Source organism: Scleropages formosus, chromosome 25, assembly GCF_900964775.1.
Source record: "Scleropages formosus chromosome 25, fSclFor1.1, whole genome shotgun sequence".
In the NCBI taxonomy this organism is placed as follows: Eukaryota; Metazoa; Chordata; class Actinopteri; order Osteoglossiformes; family Osteoglossidae; genus Scleropages; species Scleropages formosus.
In genome coordinates, this window is record NC_041830.1 from 6602984 (window position 1) to 6616986 (window position 14003).

At 41.8% G+C, this 14003-nt stretch overlaps 1 protein-coding gene across 5 annotated transcripts in view; it reads left to right on the forward strand.

Annotated features, from left to right (window-relative positions):
* The first annotated feature begins 175 nt into the window (after positions 1 to 175).
* The window catches only part of col26a1 (collagen, type XXVI, alpha 1), a 42400-nt gene continuing 28572 nt past the window's right edge, over positions 176 to 14003 (forward strand). For 2 of the 5 annotated variants that reach the window (XM_018741781.1, XM_018741782.1), the window contains exons 1-3: positions 176 to 601; positions 4020 to 4145; positions 7550 to 7653. In XM_018741781.1, the coding sequence (XP_018597297.1) occupies positions 429 to 601; positions 4020 to 4145; positions 7550 to 7653 (403 nt within the window). In that variant the 5' untranslated portion in view covers positions 176 to 428. The remainder of the gene's footprint in view (positions 602 to 4019; positions 4146 to 7549; positions 7654 to 14003) is intronic. The other 3 variants (XM_018741783.1, XM_018741785.1, XM_018741784.1) reach the window with 2 other exon arrangements.

A 14003-nucleotide genomic window follows, 5' to 3' on the forward strand; every position in this document is an offset into this window, starting at 1 on the left:
AGGGAAGCTCTGAAAAATACTGTTTCGCGTTGTTCTTTCACAACTCTGCGTGGAGAAGGGATCGGCTGCGGGATGCTCCCCCGTGAAGCCCACGCCACGGGCGTCGTGACTCGTGTCGTTTTACCTGCTGCCTGGTGTGTTTTACACAGACGCCAGTGCAGGACATGTGAGAAGATCCAAACCCCTCCTGGAGAGCTGGCGGTCAGCAGCGGACTGCAGAGAGAGAAGGGGAGTGTGTAAAAACGCGCTCGCACAGTTTTGTTTCGACGACAGGCGTGTGACACGTTCGCGGCACGTGCTCCACCTTTTATGTCCTTCATTTATGTGCTACATTTGAGCGCGGAGACACGTTTAGTATCCGGCGCGGCTGCGGGGTTTCGGCCGAGCTGAGCGACCGTCGCTGTCCGGCAAGAGGAGCAGGAGGGACCATGAGGAGGAGGACCGCCACCGTGTACCTCTTCTTGGGCATTTTGCTGTCTGCTCTGGGTCTCTTGGGAGGAACTGGCTTTATGTACCGCTTTCCAGGGGGGGCACTTCAGCGAGTGAGCGCTGAGCAGAGCGCGGCCCCCCCGGCCGGGACGGGAGGCACACACCACCGCAGGTGAGTCCACACACTACACACCTGTAAGTACATGGATACACACTGATTGATAACGCCTTTCTGGCCGCGGTGCTGCTTCTTGTTATCTATTTCATACCCGCAAGGTGCGTAATGTGTGTGACGTGAGTCCTCTTACTTACTAGACTAGTTAGTTAATCATGGCGAAGACTTGGTGTGTAGTTCAGCTGGTAGTGTGTAGCACTACTGCTAAGTTCTTTCATTGGACTCTGAGGCAGTCGTTTCGCATCTCGACTCACTCACTGCCCTCAGGCTGGAGAAAGGTACTTACTCTAGTAAAAATGTTCGGCTGTATAACAGGTAAGTAAGTCATGATTAAATAAGTCGTTTAGTTCAGAGAAAAACCAGTGGCGTCTCACGTTACCGTTTTGGTAAAATCACCAGTCAGTGTACAATGTTTAAAACTTTTTGACAAGATTCTTGATCCCCTCTTAACTTGCTGAAAATAACGCGTTTATTACGTTGTTTTGGCATCCGTCAAACTTTGGAGCGAGACCCACATTTTACTTGCGCAATACGGTTCAGCGCAGCACGATTTTAACGCTCTTCTCGCGTGCGCGGTTCGGCTGTGAGCGCGCGACCACCCAATGAATGTATGCTGGTCTATTGTGACGTTTGTTTTACAGTTTCTTAATTTGAAAAAAAAAAAAAAACAGAATTGAATTATTTTGTTATTATATGTAGGGCATAATATTATTGGTTTATATATGCTGCCATATCCAAAAATTGGTGAGCCGGTTGTACGCATTTCTAACTTAAAGCAGCACGTCAGTTCCCGAACCGCCAGGTAAAAGTGGCGCGAAACACCACGAGTTCACCTTTAGGGACTGTTGGGTACCTCAGCAGCTGGTAAAGTGTCTAATAGGCCTCCCTACAGGCTTCACTTACATAAACTTACATATTTACTAACACTGGGAGACTTTCTTCTTGCACTTTTTTTTAATTAACCTGATTTGGGCTGATTATAAGGTAGAATAGGGGTGGTACCAGAGCTGGACATAGACAAACTCTGCAAATTTATGTTCAGAAGACATGTTCTGCTTTTGTCTCCTGAAAACAAGTAAAAGGTTTAAGCCAGAAAACAGGATTTTCAACCATTCAAGGCATTATATTACAGTTCTCAAGGATGGATATATGTAATTTCTTTCAGTCTTGCTGCTACATTCATCTTGTCATTGGACTCATAGGTTATGTTTCTGGGTTATTTCAGTAATCCCATACATCAGATTATTCATTAACATTTATATTTATTCATTTGGCAGATGCTTTTCTCCAAAGCAATGTACAATGAAGAGTGAAATGAGTTTTCACAACAGATGAAGTTATTCATGCAGACGTGATTTTTGAAGCAGTCGATGTGTCAAATATCACTGATTTTGCCAGTTCATCTTACACAAGTGGCTGCCTAAAGAACTGAGTCTGTTTGAAAATAAGAACATGATTATGACACCTGGTTTGATGCAGCTTTATGGAGCTGTTAGAAGATCGGGAGAAAAGTGGGTCCGAAAGAGATGAGCTTGAGATCCTTCTTGCATGCTGAAAGGAATTCATGGAGAGTGGTGCCTCATTCCACCCCATTATACAACCAAGTGGCCAGGAGCACAGCATTCTTGTGGAATGTTTAGGGAGTGATTAGGTCTTGTAGGCAAAGGGGTGCAGATCTTTTGTCTGTCTTCTAGGCCATACCCAGTTTCGAACTGGATGCAGCAGTTAAAGGAAACTATTGGAGAGAGATGAGGAGGGGCGATACATGGGTGTTCTTTGGCAAGTCAAACACAACTTGTGGCATAGGATTCTGAATCAGCTGGAGGAAATCGAAGGCAGAGGACAGAAGTCCGTATAGGAGAGCATTGCAACGATCCATGTAAGGTACTACCATAGCTTGGACCAGGATCTGATTAGATTGTAGTGTGAGATATGGGTGGATCCTGAGGATGTTTTACAGGAGGTATCTGCAGGATCAGATTATGACTCCAGGATGGTGGGAAAAACAGAGACTTGAGTTAGGTTTTACTCCCAGGCTCTTCACTGATGAAGCCAAGGAAATTAGCTAATTTTCCAGTTTGACAGTCTGCTAAGGGAAAGAGGATCTTAATCTTGAGATTCCGCATATTAATACTATGAATTCTTAGTTTTTTCCTGCGGTCTTCTTGACCTGAAGGTGTCATAGTTTTTAGTTTATTTAGACATATTCGTATGTCTCCTTCCTATGTTTGTAAACTACAGTATGACAACTGAAAGTAAGGGAGTCCTAAATTAAATATCATTCTTTTCATTTAATACATGAATTACCTGAAGCTGGAGTTACCTGTTGGAAGTTAGTCAGCATTAAGCTTAGAATGAGAAATTAGAATAGTAGTTGTCAGTACTATCAGTGAATCCTAAGTTGTTGTCCCTAATTCCTTAAATTCTTTCATTCTAATATTTTACCATTTGACCATTTTTGACCATCAGTCTTGACCAAGTCAAGTGCCTAGAAATTTCAAAACCTCAGCTGACACTAAAACTGGTCTCTGTAATGGAGTTAACATTATTAATGGTGGTCAGTCTCAGGCCCACTGCTGGGTCAGTGTGCTACCCCTTAAGGTCAATGCTTTATGGAGTGACTTTTAATACTACTGCAATTTCACTGGCAGTCCTCCAGCAGAGAAAAGAGAAGCTCTTTAAAAGCTGAAAGTCAAACAAAAATCAACCCCCCACATCAAACACTTCCCCAGTCAGCTCCTGGCTCATATTTCAAGGTCTTTAAGTGGGGATTTCACTTAATATGTAGAACACTATGGAATGTGTGGAATTCAACACGTAATGAAAACAAATAGCGGCTGAAATGAGATGTGAACAAAACTGTTCACAGTTAAACAGGAGGTCAGGCTGCCTTTGCCCTTTGCAACTAAGTTGTAACTTGTTTGAAAATGTTTCCAGTTTTTGATCATTACATTTATATTTACTTTTATTCATTTAGTGGACGCTTTTCTCAAAAGCAACATACATCTCATAGAAAATACAATGTGTGCATTACATTGTGAGAAAGAGAGACATAGATGCAGACATGTGATTCTTAAGTGCAGTTTCTTTGTTTCTTTTCACCATATGAACCAATGTTTATCGCACGGTAGCTGCATAAAACAGTCTAAGTTCTTAAGTCTTAAGTGATCAGTCTTTAAGTTTCTAAAGAAAATGTTGTGAGAGTACTATACTATTTCAGGTTGAACAAAAATGTATAGATACACGTGAGTCAATATATAAATCAAAGGCATAATTTATAAAGGAAGCTTAATACTGAAATTCTGACACACAGTGGACTGAATGGAAAAATTTCAAAGTGTGAAATCGGGTTGTAAGAGCTGACTGAGGTTGATGTGAAAAAGACTAAAGCACACCCTCTTGTGCTCTCTTCCAGCAGGAACTGGTGTCAGTACACGGTGTCAAAGACAGTGTCATGTCAAGTGCACAACGGGACGGAGAAGCTGGTACAGAGGGTGTTTCAAAGCTGCCGCTGGCCTGGACCCTGTACCAACCTCATCAGGTATGGATCCAAGAATTCTCTTTACCCTGCAGCTAGTCCAGCCTGTTCTTTCTTGAAACATTCAGAACTTATGATGATGGTCCAGAAGCAGCTGTCAATATGATATGAACTTGTGACAGGCAATTTTAACCAGATACCGTTGACTTGATTGTGTACCAACAGGGGATAATGAATGTACTTTTTGTCATGACATTTACATGTGTTCTTTTAGGAAACACTTTTTTCCAATGCAATGTATAATCCAGCGAAAACAAAGTTCATTTCATAGATGGAAAGACACAGATGTAGACACGCAATTGTTGGAGCACAGTTTGTCCCCATTTAAACCAAAATACATTACATGGCTAGCTGTATATAGAATTGGCAGAAATCACAAAATATTAAAACATAACAGTAATGATATATGATTAGCAGTGTATAGAATCTGTAGGAAATATTAAGGTATTTATGGCAAATGACATAATGGAGAAGATCTGGAGAGAAGTGAGTTTGACAGAGCTATGTTTTGAACTGATGCTTTACTCCAACGTGACTTAACAGTGTTAAGCTGCTTACAGAAGAATGGTGGAAGCACTCTCAGCAAAAGCACTGGTAAAAATATGTTGACCAAGAAGCAGAAAGCTGAGGTATATGTCCCTGGGTGGGCTTAAACCACCAACCTTTCGGTTAACACCAGAGCAAGCTGACTAGTTGCACTGCATAGATTCCTCCAAATGAGTAACTAAGAGCAAGAAAACACGTGCAACAGATACATAGCTGACCCGAGAATTAAAACACTGCTAGACTAAATGTCTTTGATGATATTATGGATCGGAGGGGGTGCAGTGGCGCAGTGGGTTGGACCACAGTCCTGCTCTCCGGTGGGTCTGGGGTTCGAGTCCCGGTTGGGGTGCCTTGCGACGGACTGGCGTCCTGTCCTGGGTGTGTCCCCTCCCCCTCCGGCCTTACGCCCTGTGTTGCCGGGTAGGCTCCCGTGACCCTGTATGGGACAAGCGGTTCTGAAAATGTGTGTGTGATATTATGAATCATTTTGATTGTCTGTAAACAAGTTGGTTAAGAAAAACTGGCAAATGTTCACAAGCAGAAGTATGGATACGAGCCATCATGGAGAACTGCCTTTGGAGAACCTGTTGGCCTTTCTTTCAGTGGAAGTGGGCTGAGTGTGTCCTTGATGTAGAAATGTGGCTAATGTTAAAAATCCACTATGGGGCTCAGGGGCATGAACTTCAAAGTGCTTCCTTCTTTGGTCAAGCCGCTGATAAGGTCTACTTCCTTTGGATTTGCGCTCTTGTTCCTGGGTATCGTGGAATGCACCATACTGTTGGATGGTAGGTAGCAACATTTTTAACGTTTTGAACACAATTCTTTTCTACATAGTATAATCAGTATAAATATAGTTTTTGTAATTCAACATACGTGGATAAATATATAGCAGCGGACCCCCTGCTTTATGTGGATTTGGTGTAAAATTGCTAGGTTTTTTATATTCATTTTTGCATAGTAATGAAGAATGAAGTAGATTGCATTGTATGTATCTGAAGTTATATATTTAAAAGACAATCATTAATACTTTGCATACTTTTTAGAGATTTTTATGAAACAAATACAAGAGAAATCTTAAGCAGGTAATATATTCATTATTATACCTGCAGTATAATCCAGAGATACTCTGTGTTCCATTGTTCCAGTTTCAACATAGCTTGTCCAAAGCAGGGTCATTGTGAACTGAACCCTATCATGGAAGAATTGAGTGCAAGGCTGAGGAGGTTATACCATGGACAGGACAACAGTCCATCACAGAGTAGCCACACACACACACACACACACACACACACACACACACACACACACACACACACACACACACACACACACACACACACACACAATTTATTGTTACTAGTTCACCTTAACTGCATGTCTTGGAGAGGAAACCTGTACAGTTGCAGGAAGAATGTGCAAAGATCACACATAATCAGCGGGGATCAAACCCACATTCTCTTACATCACCCTGGCACTTTGAAGCACCACCATGCCACCCACACTTTGTTTTGTCTCATGAAAATATTGGGTTCATATAGTACTGATTAATAGAATGTAGAAAAGTTTTATACCTCTCAGTGGGCTTTCCTTTTGTCATTAGTTGAACACTAGACATTTTATGTAGTTGTCACCTCTTGTGGAAAACAGGCACTATGTCCTACTTGCTCTTAGCAAACCAAGATTTACACTTCAAGACAGCCACCCAGAGTAGTGGAGTATTTATACTCCAGACAAAGAATTCACTTTATTACTTCAGAAAATATGAATTCATTTCTTTTGCTTTACCATTCTTATATTCCCCTGCCTGCTATTGGGCCAAGAAAGGACTCTGAAATAAGAACTCAGCTATTTATCACACAGATATCTAGTGATTTGAAACGTTATTGCGCTGCATTCCAATGTTTTATGCCTTTGGGATCTGTCCAAGGAAACAAAGTGGTGGTAGGCCTGAACAGGATTTTCTCTCCTGAAACATGGGCTTTGAGCTGACACACGTTAGAACACCCTTTTGATGTCCATGTTTTTACTGTGCTGTTATACACACTGATATCAGTTGTACAGTCATTGCATGTTTTCCACTCATTATACACTTATATGAAACAAAACTATTTTACTGATAGAAGTATCCACTTCTTGTTATGGTATGCAAAGCTCATCACCTTAGTGCACTATGGTACTGTGGTCAATGTGCTTTAGTGTTGATGGAAGGGTAATTTATTGTTGGTGTAGGTAATTAGGGTTTGACGCCAATGAGTTGTAGTACCAGTGTCAGTGTGCTTTGGTACTGATTTTAGTTAGCTTGGTTACTGATTTCAGGTTACATTTACATCTACATTTTGTCACTCCCACAAGCCAAGCAGCTGCACCTGACGACATTCAACAAGGCCAGGGATAAAGGCAGTGCCGTCCCAACAAAGGGTCGCGGAATCTTGCAATGCCTCGGCTTGCGAATTCAGCGCTTCGTCCTTTACGCCCTGTTCCTTGTTTTCGTGTTCACCTGGCTTTTGACCTGTGCTTGCTTCCTCGTGTACTGAATATTGTCTTGCCCCAGGAACGATGTTTGCACCCCAGAAGACCGACGCCTGTCCCTGAACATTGATTTAGTCTGCCTCTGTGTTTTCGGTTTTCCAGAATAAACACACCCACACTTGGGTCCAAAACACCTACCTCCTGTCTCTCCTCCTTGACTGTGACACATTTGTTAGTTTATATACTGATGCTTTTCTCCAAAGCGATGTACAAGGTTACAACAATTGTGGTGTCAGCGTGCTGCTGTGTTGATGGAAGACATCACCATGGGCCACTTTGTTCATATTCTTGCTCTGCTGGGTTGACTGTAGTGACCCTGATTTCTGTGTAAGTTACAGGACGTTGGTCAGGCCCACCTATCGTGTGACATACCGCTTGGTGACAGCGCTGGAGTGGCGCTGCTGCCCAGGCTTCTTCGGAGAAGATTGTAAAGAAGGTATGTGACCCGCAACAACCCAGACCCACCATTACTGTTTTTGTCTTGGTATCCAGCTTCCTTCATGTAACAGATATAATTTGTTCCTGAAGATTTGCTCATAAAGAGTATATAAAAAAACCTCTTAATTCCGATTAATTTGAACAGAAAAAATACAGTATAAAACATAAATGTGTTCCAGACCTTCCCATTTTGTCACTAAACATGCAAAATTCTTGTCTAACCTTTTAAATGTTAATTAAAACTAATTTAAATCTAAGTTCAGAGTACCCAAACTACTTTATGCACCTTTAATCCATCCTCCACTGCAATGGAGTCACCAGTCTTTGGACTGGGGGGGAATTGGGGCACCCAGAAAAAAAACATGCTTCAAGCCTAAAATGCATAAAAGGTAAGAAAGAGCTAAATGCAGTTAGATAGCTGCACAGTATTGCAGAGTAAATAATGAAAGCAGAATCCTTTGTTATGTCTTATGAGAAATAATGCTGACTGTTGAAGGAAATGTGTTCATTTTAAGCGGGATGTAGTGATATTTTATCATAAAATGGTGTCAGTCTTGGAGCTCAGGAATGCATGCATTTTTTTTCATGTTCAAAATAATAGGTTGTTACATCTTTGAGTAACATGGTGGTAAAACTGTTTTGCTTGAGGGATTATCCTTATTATACATGATGGTCCCAAGAGAGATGACTGACCATGCCTTCCGTGGAGAGGAAAGTCTGCTTGTCCAGTGTGGTGCTGGATGTCACCAATGATAGCATTTTGAATGGAAATTTCTGTGATTCTAAGGCATTTTTCGTAAGAGTGAATTGTTAGCTCTTAATATGAACTTTTGGGGTACAAGATATATTCTTCATAAATTGGAACTCACATAAAGGGAGCCTTTGTTCAATGAGGGGAGTTTGTATACCATTAAAATGCCAATTTATCACTGAATGTTTCCGAGTGATGGTATATAACAGAGAATAATTGAAATAATAGTGAATCAGCATTCATCAGAAATTCCAATTAAATAATGAACACATTGTGGATTATTTATTCTTTAAGAAAAACAAGTTGCCTTCTCTCAGTAGTGGTTTTTGACAGTTAGCAGCCATTGTTTTGCCTATAGGTCAGGAATATTGCATAAACCAGATAGCAAGAGCGTGCAAGCCTTAAAATTCAGCTGAGACCTTTCTTCTCTTAGACAGTGTTGTAATGTCTTCACAATGCGCCGCTTAATGACCTTGCAGGGAAACAAAGCACTAGTTTGAAACTTCCTGTCATCGCTTGTAATGTACTTTTGGCCACAGCATTCCAGTTTCATTTTTGGATTGTTTGTTGAAAGTTTCCACAAATCTTGGCAGTGGCCTGTGCGGGAGAGAGGTCAGGGAAGGTTGTGGCGGTGTCACAGCAGGGTGGACTTATACATTTGTCCAATCCTGAGCTGACCACTCTGGTGTCACAGGCATCCGGTGTCTGAATCACTCTCTCATCTCCGTATTCCGTGGAGAAACCATGAACAAAGAGGCAGTGCTCTGCTACAGCAATCTAGTGGAAAGGTTGCTTTGAACTAGTGTTTGGGACACTATGGAGATCAGATATAAATGCTGTATGTAGGGGTGTCAGTTTAATATTTTGATTCTTTCAAAGGAGACTGTGTGTAGGGAAATGCTCTAAACATATGCATTTTGTCTATGAATTATCATAAATGCATGGAAAACACAGAAATGGTGCAGCTTGACCTTTAAATATAGGGTGGGCAGAGGACCTGGATATTAGATACTGTATATCGGTGAGTTTTGCTGGGTTTGGCACACCTTCTGGTCATTCAAAAGTTCAGCTGAGTGAGTGTGAAGACAAGGACTTTTATATCCTGCAGAGGTGTCTCCCTCATTGTTCAGGGTTGCTGATGTCCTATAGAGGATCATTTCAACTTCCAAGATATTTCCAAAATGGCACCACTGCTGTGGACCTCTCACTGATGTGCCATCATTTTTTACCATCCAGGCTGTGTTTCAGCATCATGCCTTTTTTTTTGCAACATAGATGAGGTCATCTGTGAGTGAAAGGTCCACCATTCTCACCAGTCCACTGTCTTTAGACAGCATTCGTTTGAAGTGAAGTTATATTAATTGGATCAAAAACAACATTTTTACTTCAGGTTTCAAATGTGATGTACTTCATATGCTGGGGCAGTTGGTACACTGCCATCTTTTCAGAATATATATTGCACGGCTTTACCTCCACCGAGATGCTCTACCTGTGTGTGGTGTTGGCTTTGAAAGAAGAAACATGAAGCAGAGGTGTACTAACAACAGCTATCTGTAGTGACAACTAAAAACTTGCTGCTTTAGGTTGACAGTGCTTTATGAATGCTGATACAAAGAAATTTCTAAGTAATGCAAGTAATCAAATGCACAAGTGCCCAAGTAGCCCTTAGGCATCTGTCTGCTAAACCAGTCATTTCAGCAGACCAACAGCAACAAATTTGTGGCTGGGCAACAAAAGTTGTGGCTGGGCAACTGGGAGCTTGACACTAGCCAGACAGTTGTTGGGAGAAATAAATATAAGGCAGAAAGACAGAGAAAAGGATCTGTAAAAGCCTGAGAGTGCCAGACATTACATTTTTACACAAGCTACTGAGATTTTGAGGGCCCTGCATTGCAACTAGAACTGCAGAGGTTAAAGAGCTGGATTTGTAACCTAAGCTCCCTAGATCAAGTCCAGTGTGTCACACTGCTTCTAGATCTTTGAGTGATTTTACCCAGGTTACTTGTGCAAGTTCTTCTTAAAAGAACCACGAGCTAAACAGCAAAATTTTGTTCTCCAGTCCTTCTTGTGGCATTTCTCAATATTCAGTGTGCTTTTAATGTTTGTTTAGGTTCTTTAAGGTTCCCATGTGCCCTGGTCCCAAGAGAGCCCTGAATTTCAGTTTGATGCTGTGAAGAAGAATGAATAGCGCGCCTTTTAATTTTTCACTGGGCTCATATTTTCGTTCCACCCTGCTGAGTTTCCTCAGAGAACTCTCGGAATATTGCCTCAACCATTTGTTACTTCTTCAGTTTCATAACTTATTTTGTTTTTCCTAGTAATTTTTATTTAAAGATGTTTTGTATGTCTCTGTTATGACTGATATTTTGCATGGTCACGGTAGAGATTGGAATGGTACAAAGTAGACCAAAGTGAGCTTAGGGACCCATCCCAGTCCTGTACATTTGAAGATTGTTGAATCAGCTGAATGGCAGCTGGCCATTGCCATGAATCAAAGACATCAACAGATTTCTCTAATCCAGTAGAAACACTATAATTTCTTTAATAATCGTGAAATGTGGTTCAGAAGGTTGAGAAAGACAGCTTATAGGTGGATTGTTGTTCCTGTATGAGGTGTGCCCTGACTGGTTCTACCAGAGGTCACTCAGGGACACTGAAGGACCTTGAAGGGTCTGGTTCATTTGGATTAGTTGTCACTAGTCATTAGTCATTCACATGCCCAAACATCCATGAGTGTGTAGTGTATAGAAATAAAAAGAAAGTAAGATTGCGGTCACATGTAGCTGCGCTTTCATTTAATCACCTATGTTCAGTGATGCCAGCTAACCAGATGCCAGAAAGGTTTTGCATGATGATATTTGAAAAACAAAGGTCTGTGGCCCTTGGGGGAAAGAGTGAGCTTTAGGAACAAAAAAGGTTTAGAAAGGCAAGTGGCACTAGGAAAATATATTAAGGGGAATGACATCATTAAAAGCTAAAATAGTTCATGTCTTTTTGTGTAAACATTTTTGCATATGGTCTGTTGAGTCACATAAACATGCCTAGTTTTTAGTCCCTCCCTCCCAAAAAGGCAATTTGGAGTGAGCTTTCAATCTCCCTTTCAATCTCTCTTGTGTATAAACAAGCCCATTAATAACCCTCTCCACACAAGCTCATTTGTCTTGTCTGGGGCAAAGGGCAGGTTCTGAGGTGAGCTCAGTCATGGCCACATCCAGAAATGTCATTAGCTGTGTGCGTCCTTTGAGTGACAGCAGATGTGTGGAGATACCATGGCTCCCCGGGGGTGGGGGGGTTCAACAGCTCGGCCAGATCTTTGACAGCTTGGCCAGCTCTGGAATGCAGTCTTCACCTGAGGGAAATGAAACCCAAAATAAGCTCTGATCAGCAGACTTTGTTCTGACCACAGAGGGTCTTAAACAGAGACTTTGCAAAGAGCTTTGCAGTTTTTCATGCTGTGCTGGGGACTATAGATTCTGTCTTGTATTTTGTCAGCATAGGTTGTGTTCAAAGTCCAGGGCTGGATACTGTCTTTATAAACAAAAAATTTTAGATGTCACTTTTTTCTGCCTTTGATAAGCATTGTTTAATCAATTTGCTCTTTTCACTTTAGTCAGCTTCATCTCAATATTCTGCAAAATGCCTCTTGAAACTTTGCCCACTTGTGTTACCAGAAAATCATTTTGTTGTGTGTGTGTGTGTGTGTGTGTGTGTGTGTGTGTGTGTGTGTTTGTGAGAGAGGGAGGGATGGCTTGTTAAAAATGGTTTTCTCATAGTCTGCAGGCCAGAGCCACTTATCTGCATGTTTGCTCGCGTGTTTGGTTAGACTGAGCCCCCTAGGGTTTGTGGGCATCTCATCTCCTTCGGTGTTAGAGCTTGGGTTTCAGAGGAATACAAGCTGGGCTGCAGGCAGACAACAGGGCACAATGAGAAATGCTGTCGCTCTGTTTTGATTCCCATCAATCCACCACCACTCCCCCTCAGCTCTCTCTCTGTGCTCCCCAACCCTAGATGCATGCTGGGCACTGACATTTCCCAGGGTGACGGGAACCTCCCCTCAGCACATGCCTTACCAGACGTTCTCATTCCCACATCAATAAATAACCAGTAAATAACGTTGGGATTATGTGGGATTTTTCTTAAACCAGTGCATGTGTTTAGTCATATTAAGTATTAAAATACGGCACAGTGGCACAGTGAGTAGCGCTGCTGCCTCAGTGCGCCTGGGTGGTGCGAGAGGACATGGTTTCAATCTCTGCTCAGTCTGTGTGGAGTTTGCATGTTCTCTCCGTGTCTGCGTGGGTTTCCTCTGGTGCTCCGGTTTCTTCCCACAGTCCGAAAGACATGCTGTTCAGGTTCACCCATAGTGTGTGAGTGACAGAGAGAGTGTGTTTCACTGATGTATGGATGAGTGACCCATTTGGATTTTGTATGCCTCCGGACAGAGAGACATTTGCATGTCTTCTTTAAGAAGATGCTTTTCGCCAATGCAGAGTACAGTGCTTAACTAGTATTTAGTTGATGTCTTAATCCAAGGTGACTTAAAATACTAGTTACACTACAGTAAACACCATACAGTCATTCACCCATTTATACAGCTGAACAATGTAACATACTCACATACATACAATTTAGAGTCGGCAGCTCTCCTGAAGAATGTCTTTGGACTGTTGGAGGAAACCAGGGCACTCGCAGGAAACCCCCACTTTATGTTACGATAACTAAAGTTAACTATTGTTGTAACTGTATCCATTTTAGGGGTGCAGTGGCGCAGTGGGTTGGACCACAGTCCTGCTTTCTGGTGGGTCTGGGGTTCGAGTCCCACTTGGGGTGCCTTGTGATGGACTGGCGTCCCGTCCTGGGTGTGTCCCCTCCCCCTCCGGCCTTACGCCCTGTATTACCGGGTAGGCTCCGGTTCCCCGCGACCCTGTATGGGACAAGTGGTTGTGTGTGTGTCCATTTTAATGGGATATGATGATATTTTAGCTAAAATTGGTGCCAGTGTTGGGGCTTAGGAATGCATGTTTTTTTTTTTTTTTTTTTTAAACTGCTGACACAAATAATTACATCTTTAAAGATGAGAATTACAAAGGCGATGCCTTCCTGAAACATCCTTCTTACGGTGGGGAAGACTTTAGTTCAGTATAAACCAACTACTTTAGTTTCAGTAGCAATACACAATAGCTTTAGTATATGTTAAGTGGTGTCAGATCATTCCAGAGAATAAAGAATCTTTCCAAATAACATTATTCACAGGTGTGCACTCCCGTAAACAGACAGTGGAGCAGTTTACAAAGAATTTGATGTTACTGTGCCATACCATTCATTTTGTCCTTCACTTTAAAGTCTTGCACAAATAAATTTTATGAACAGTATTTTGGTCCTGAAAAAGGAATTGGCAATTTCAACTTTGCACATTTTATTTTTCTTGTATTACTGCTGTTCTTAAAGGGGTTAATGGCTCTGCATCAGGTCCATTTCAGACAAAAGAAAACACATATGCACAAACAGGCACACAATTACTAATTGTGTGTGGAAGAAACAAATATGCATGCTTTCCATTGTTTGCTTAACCTCTGAAATTGCATTAGCAAATATTT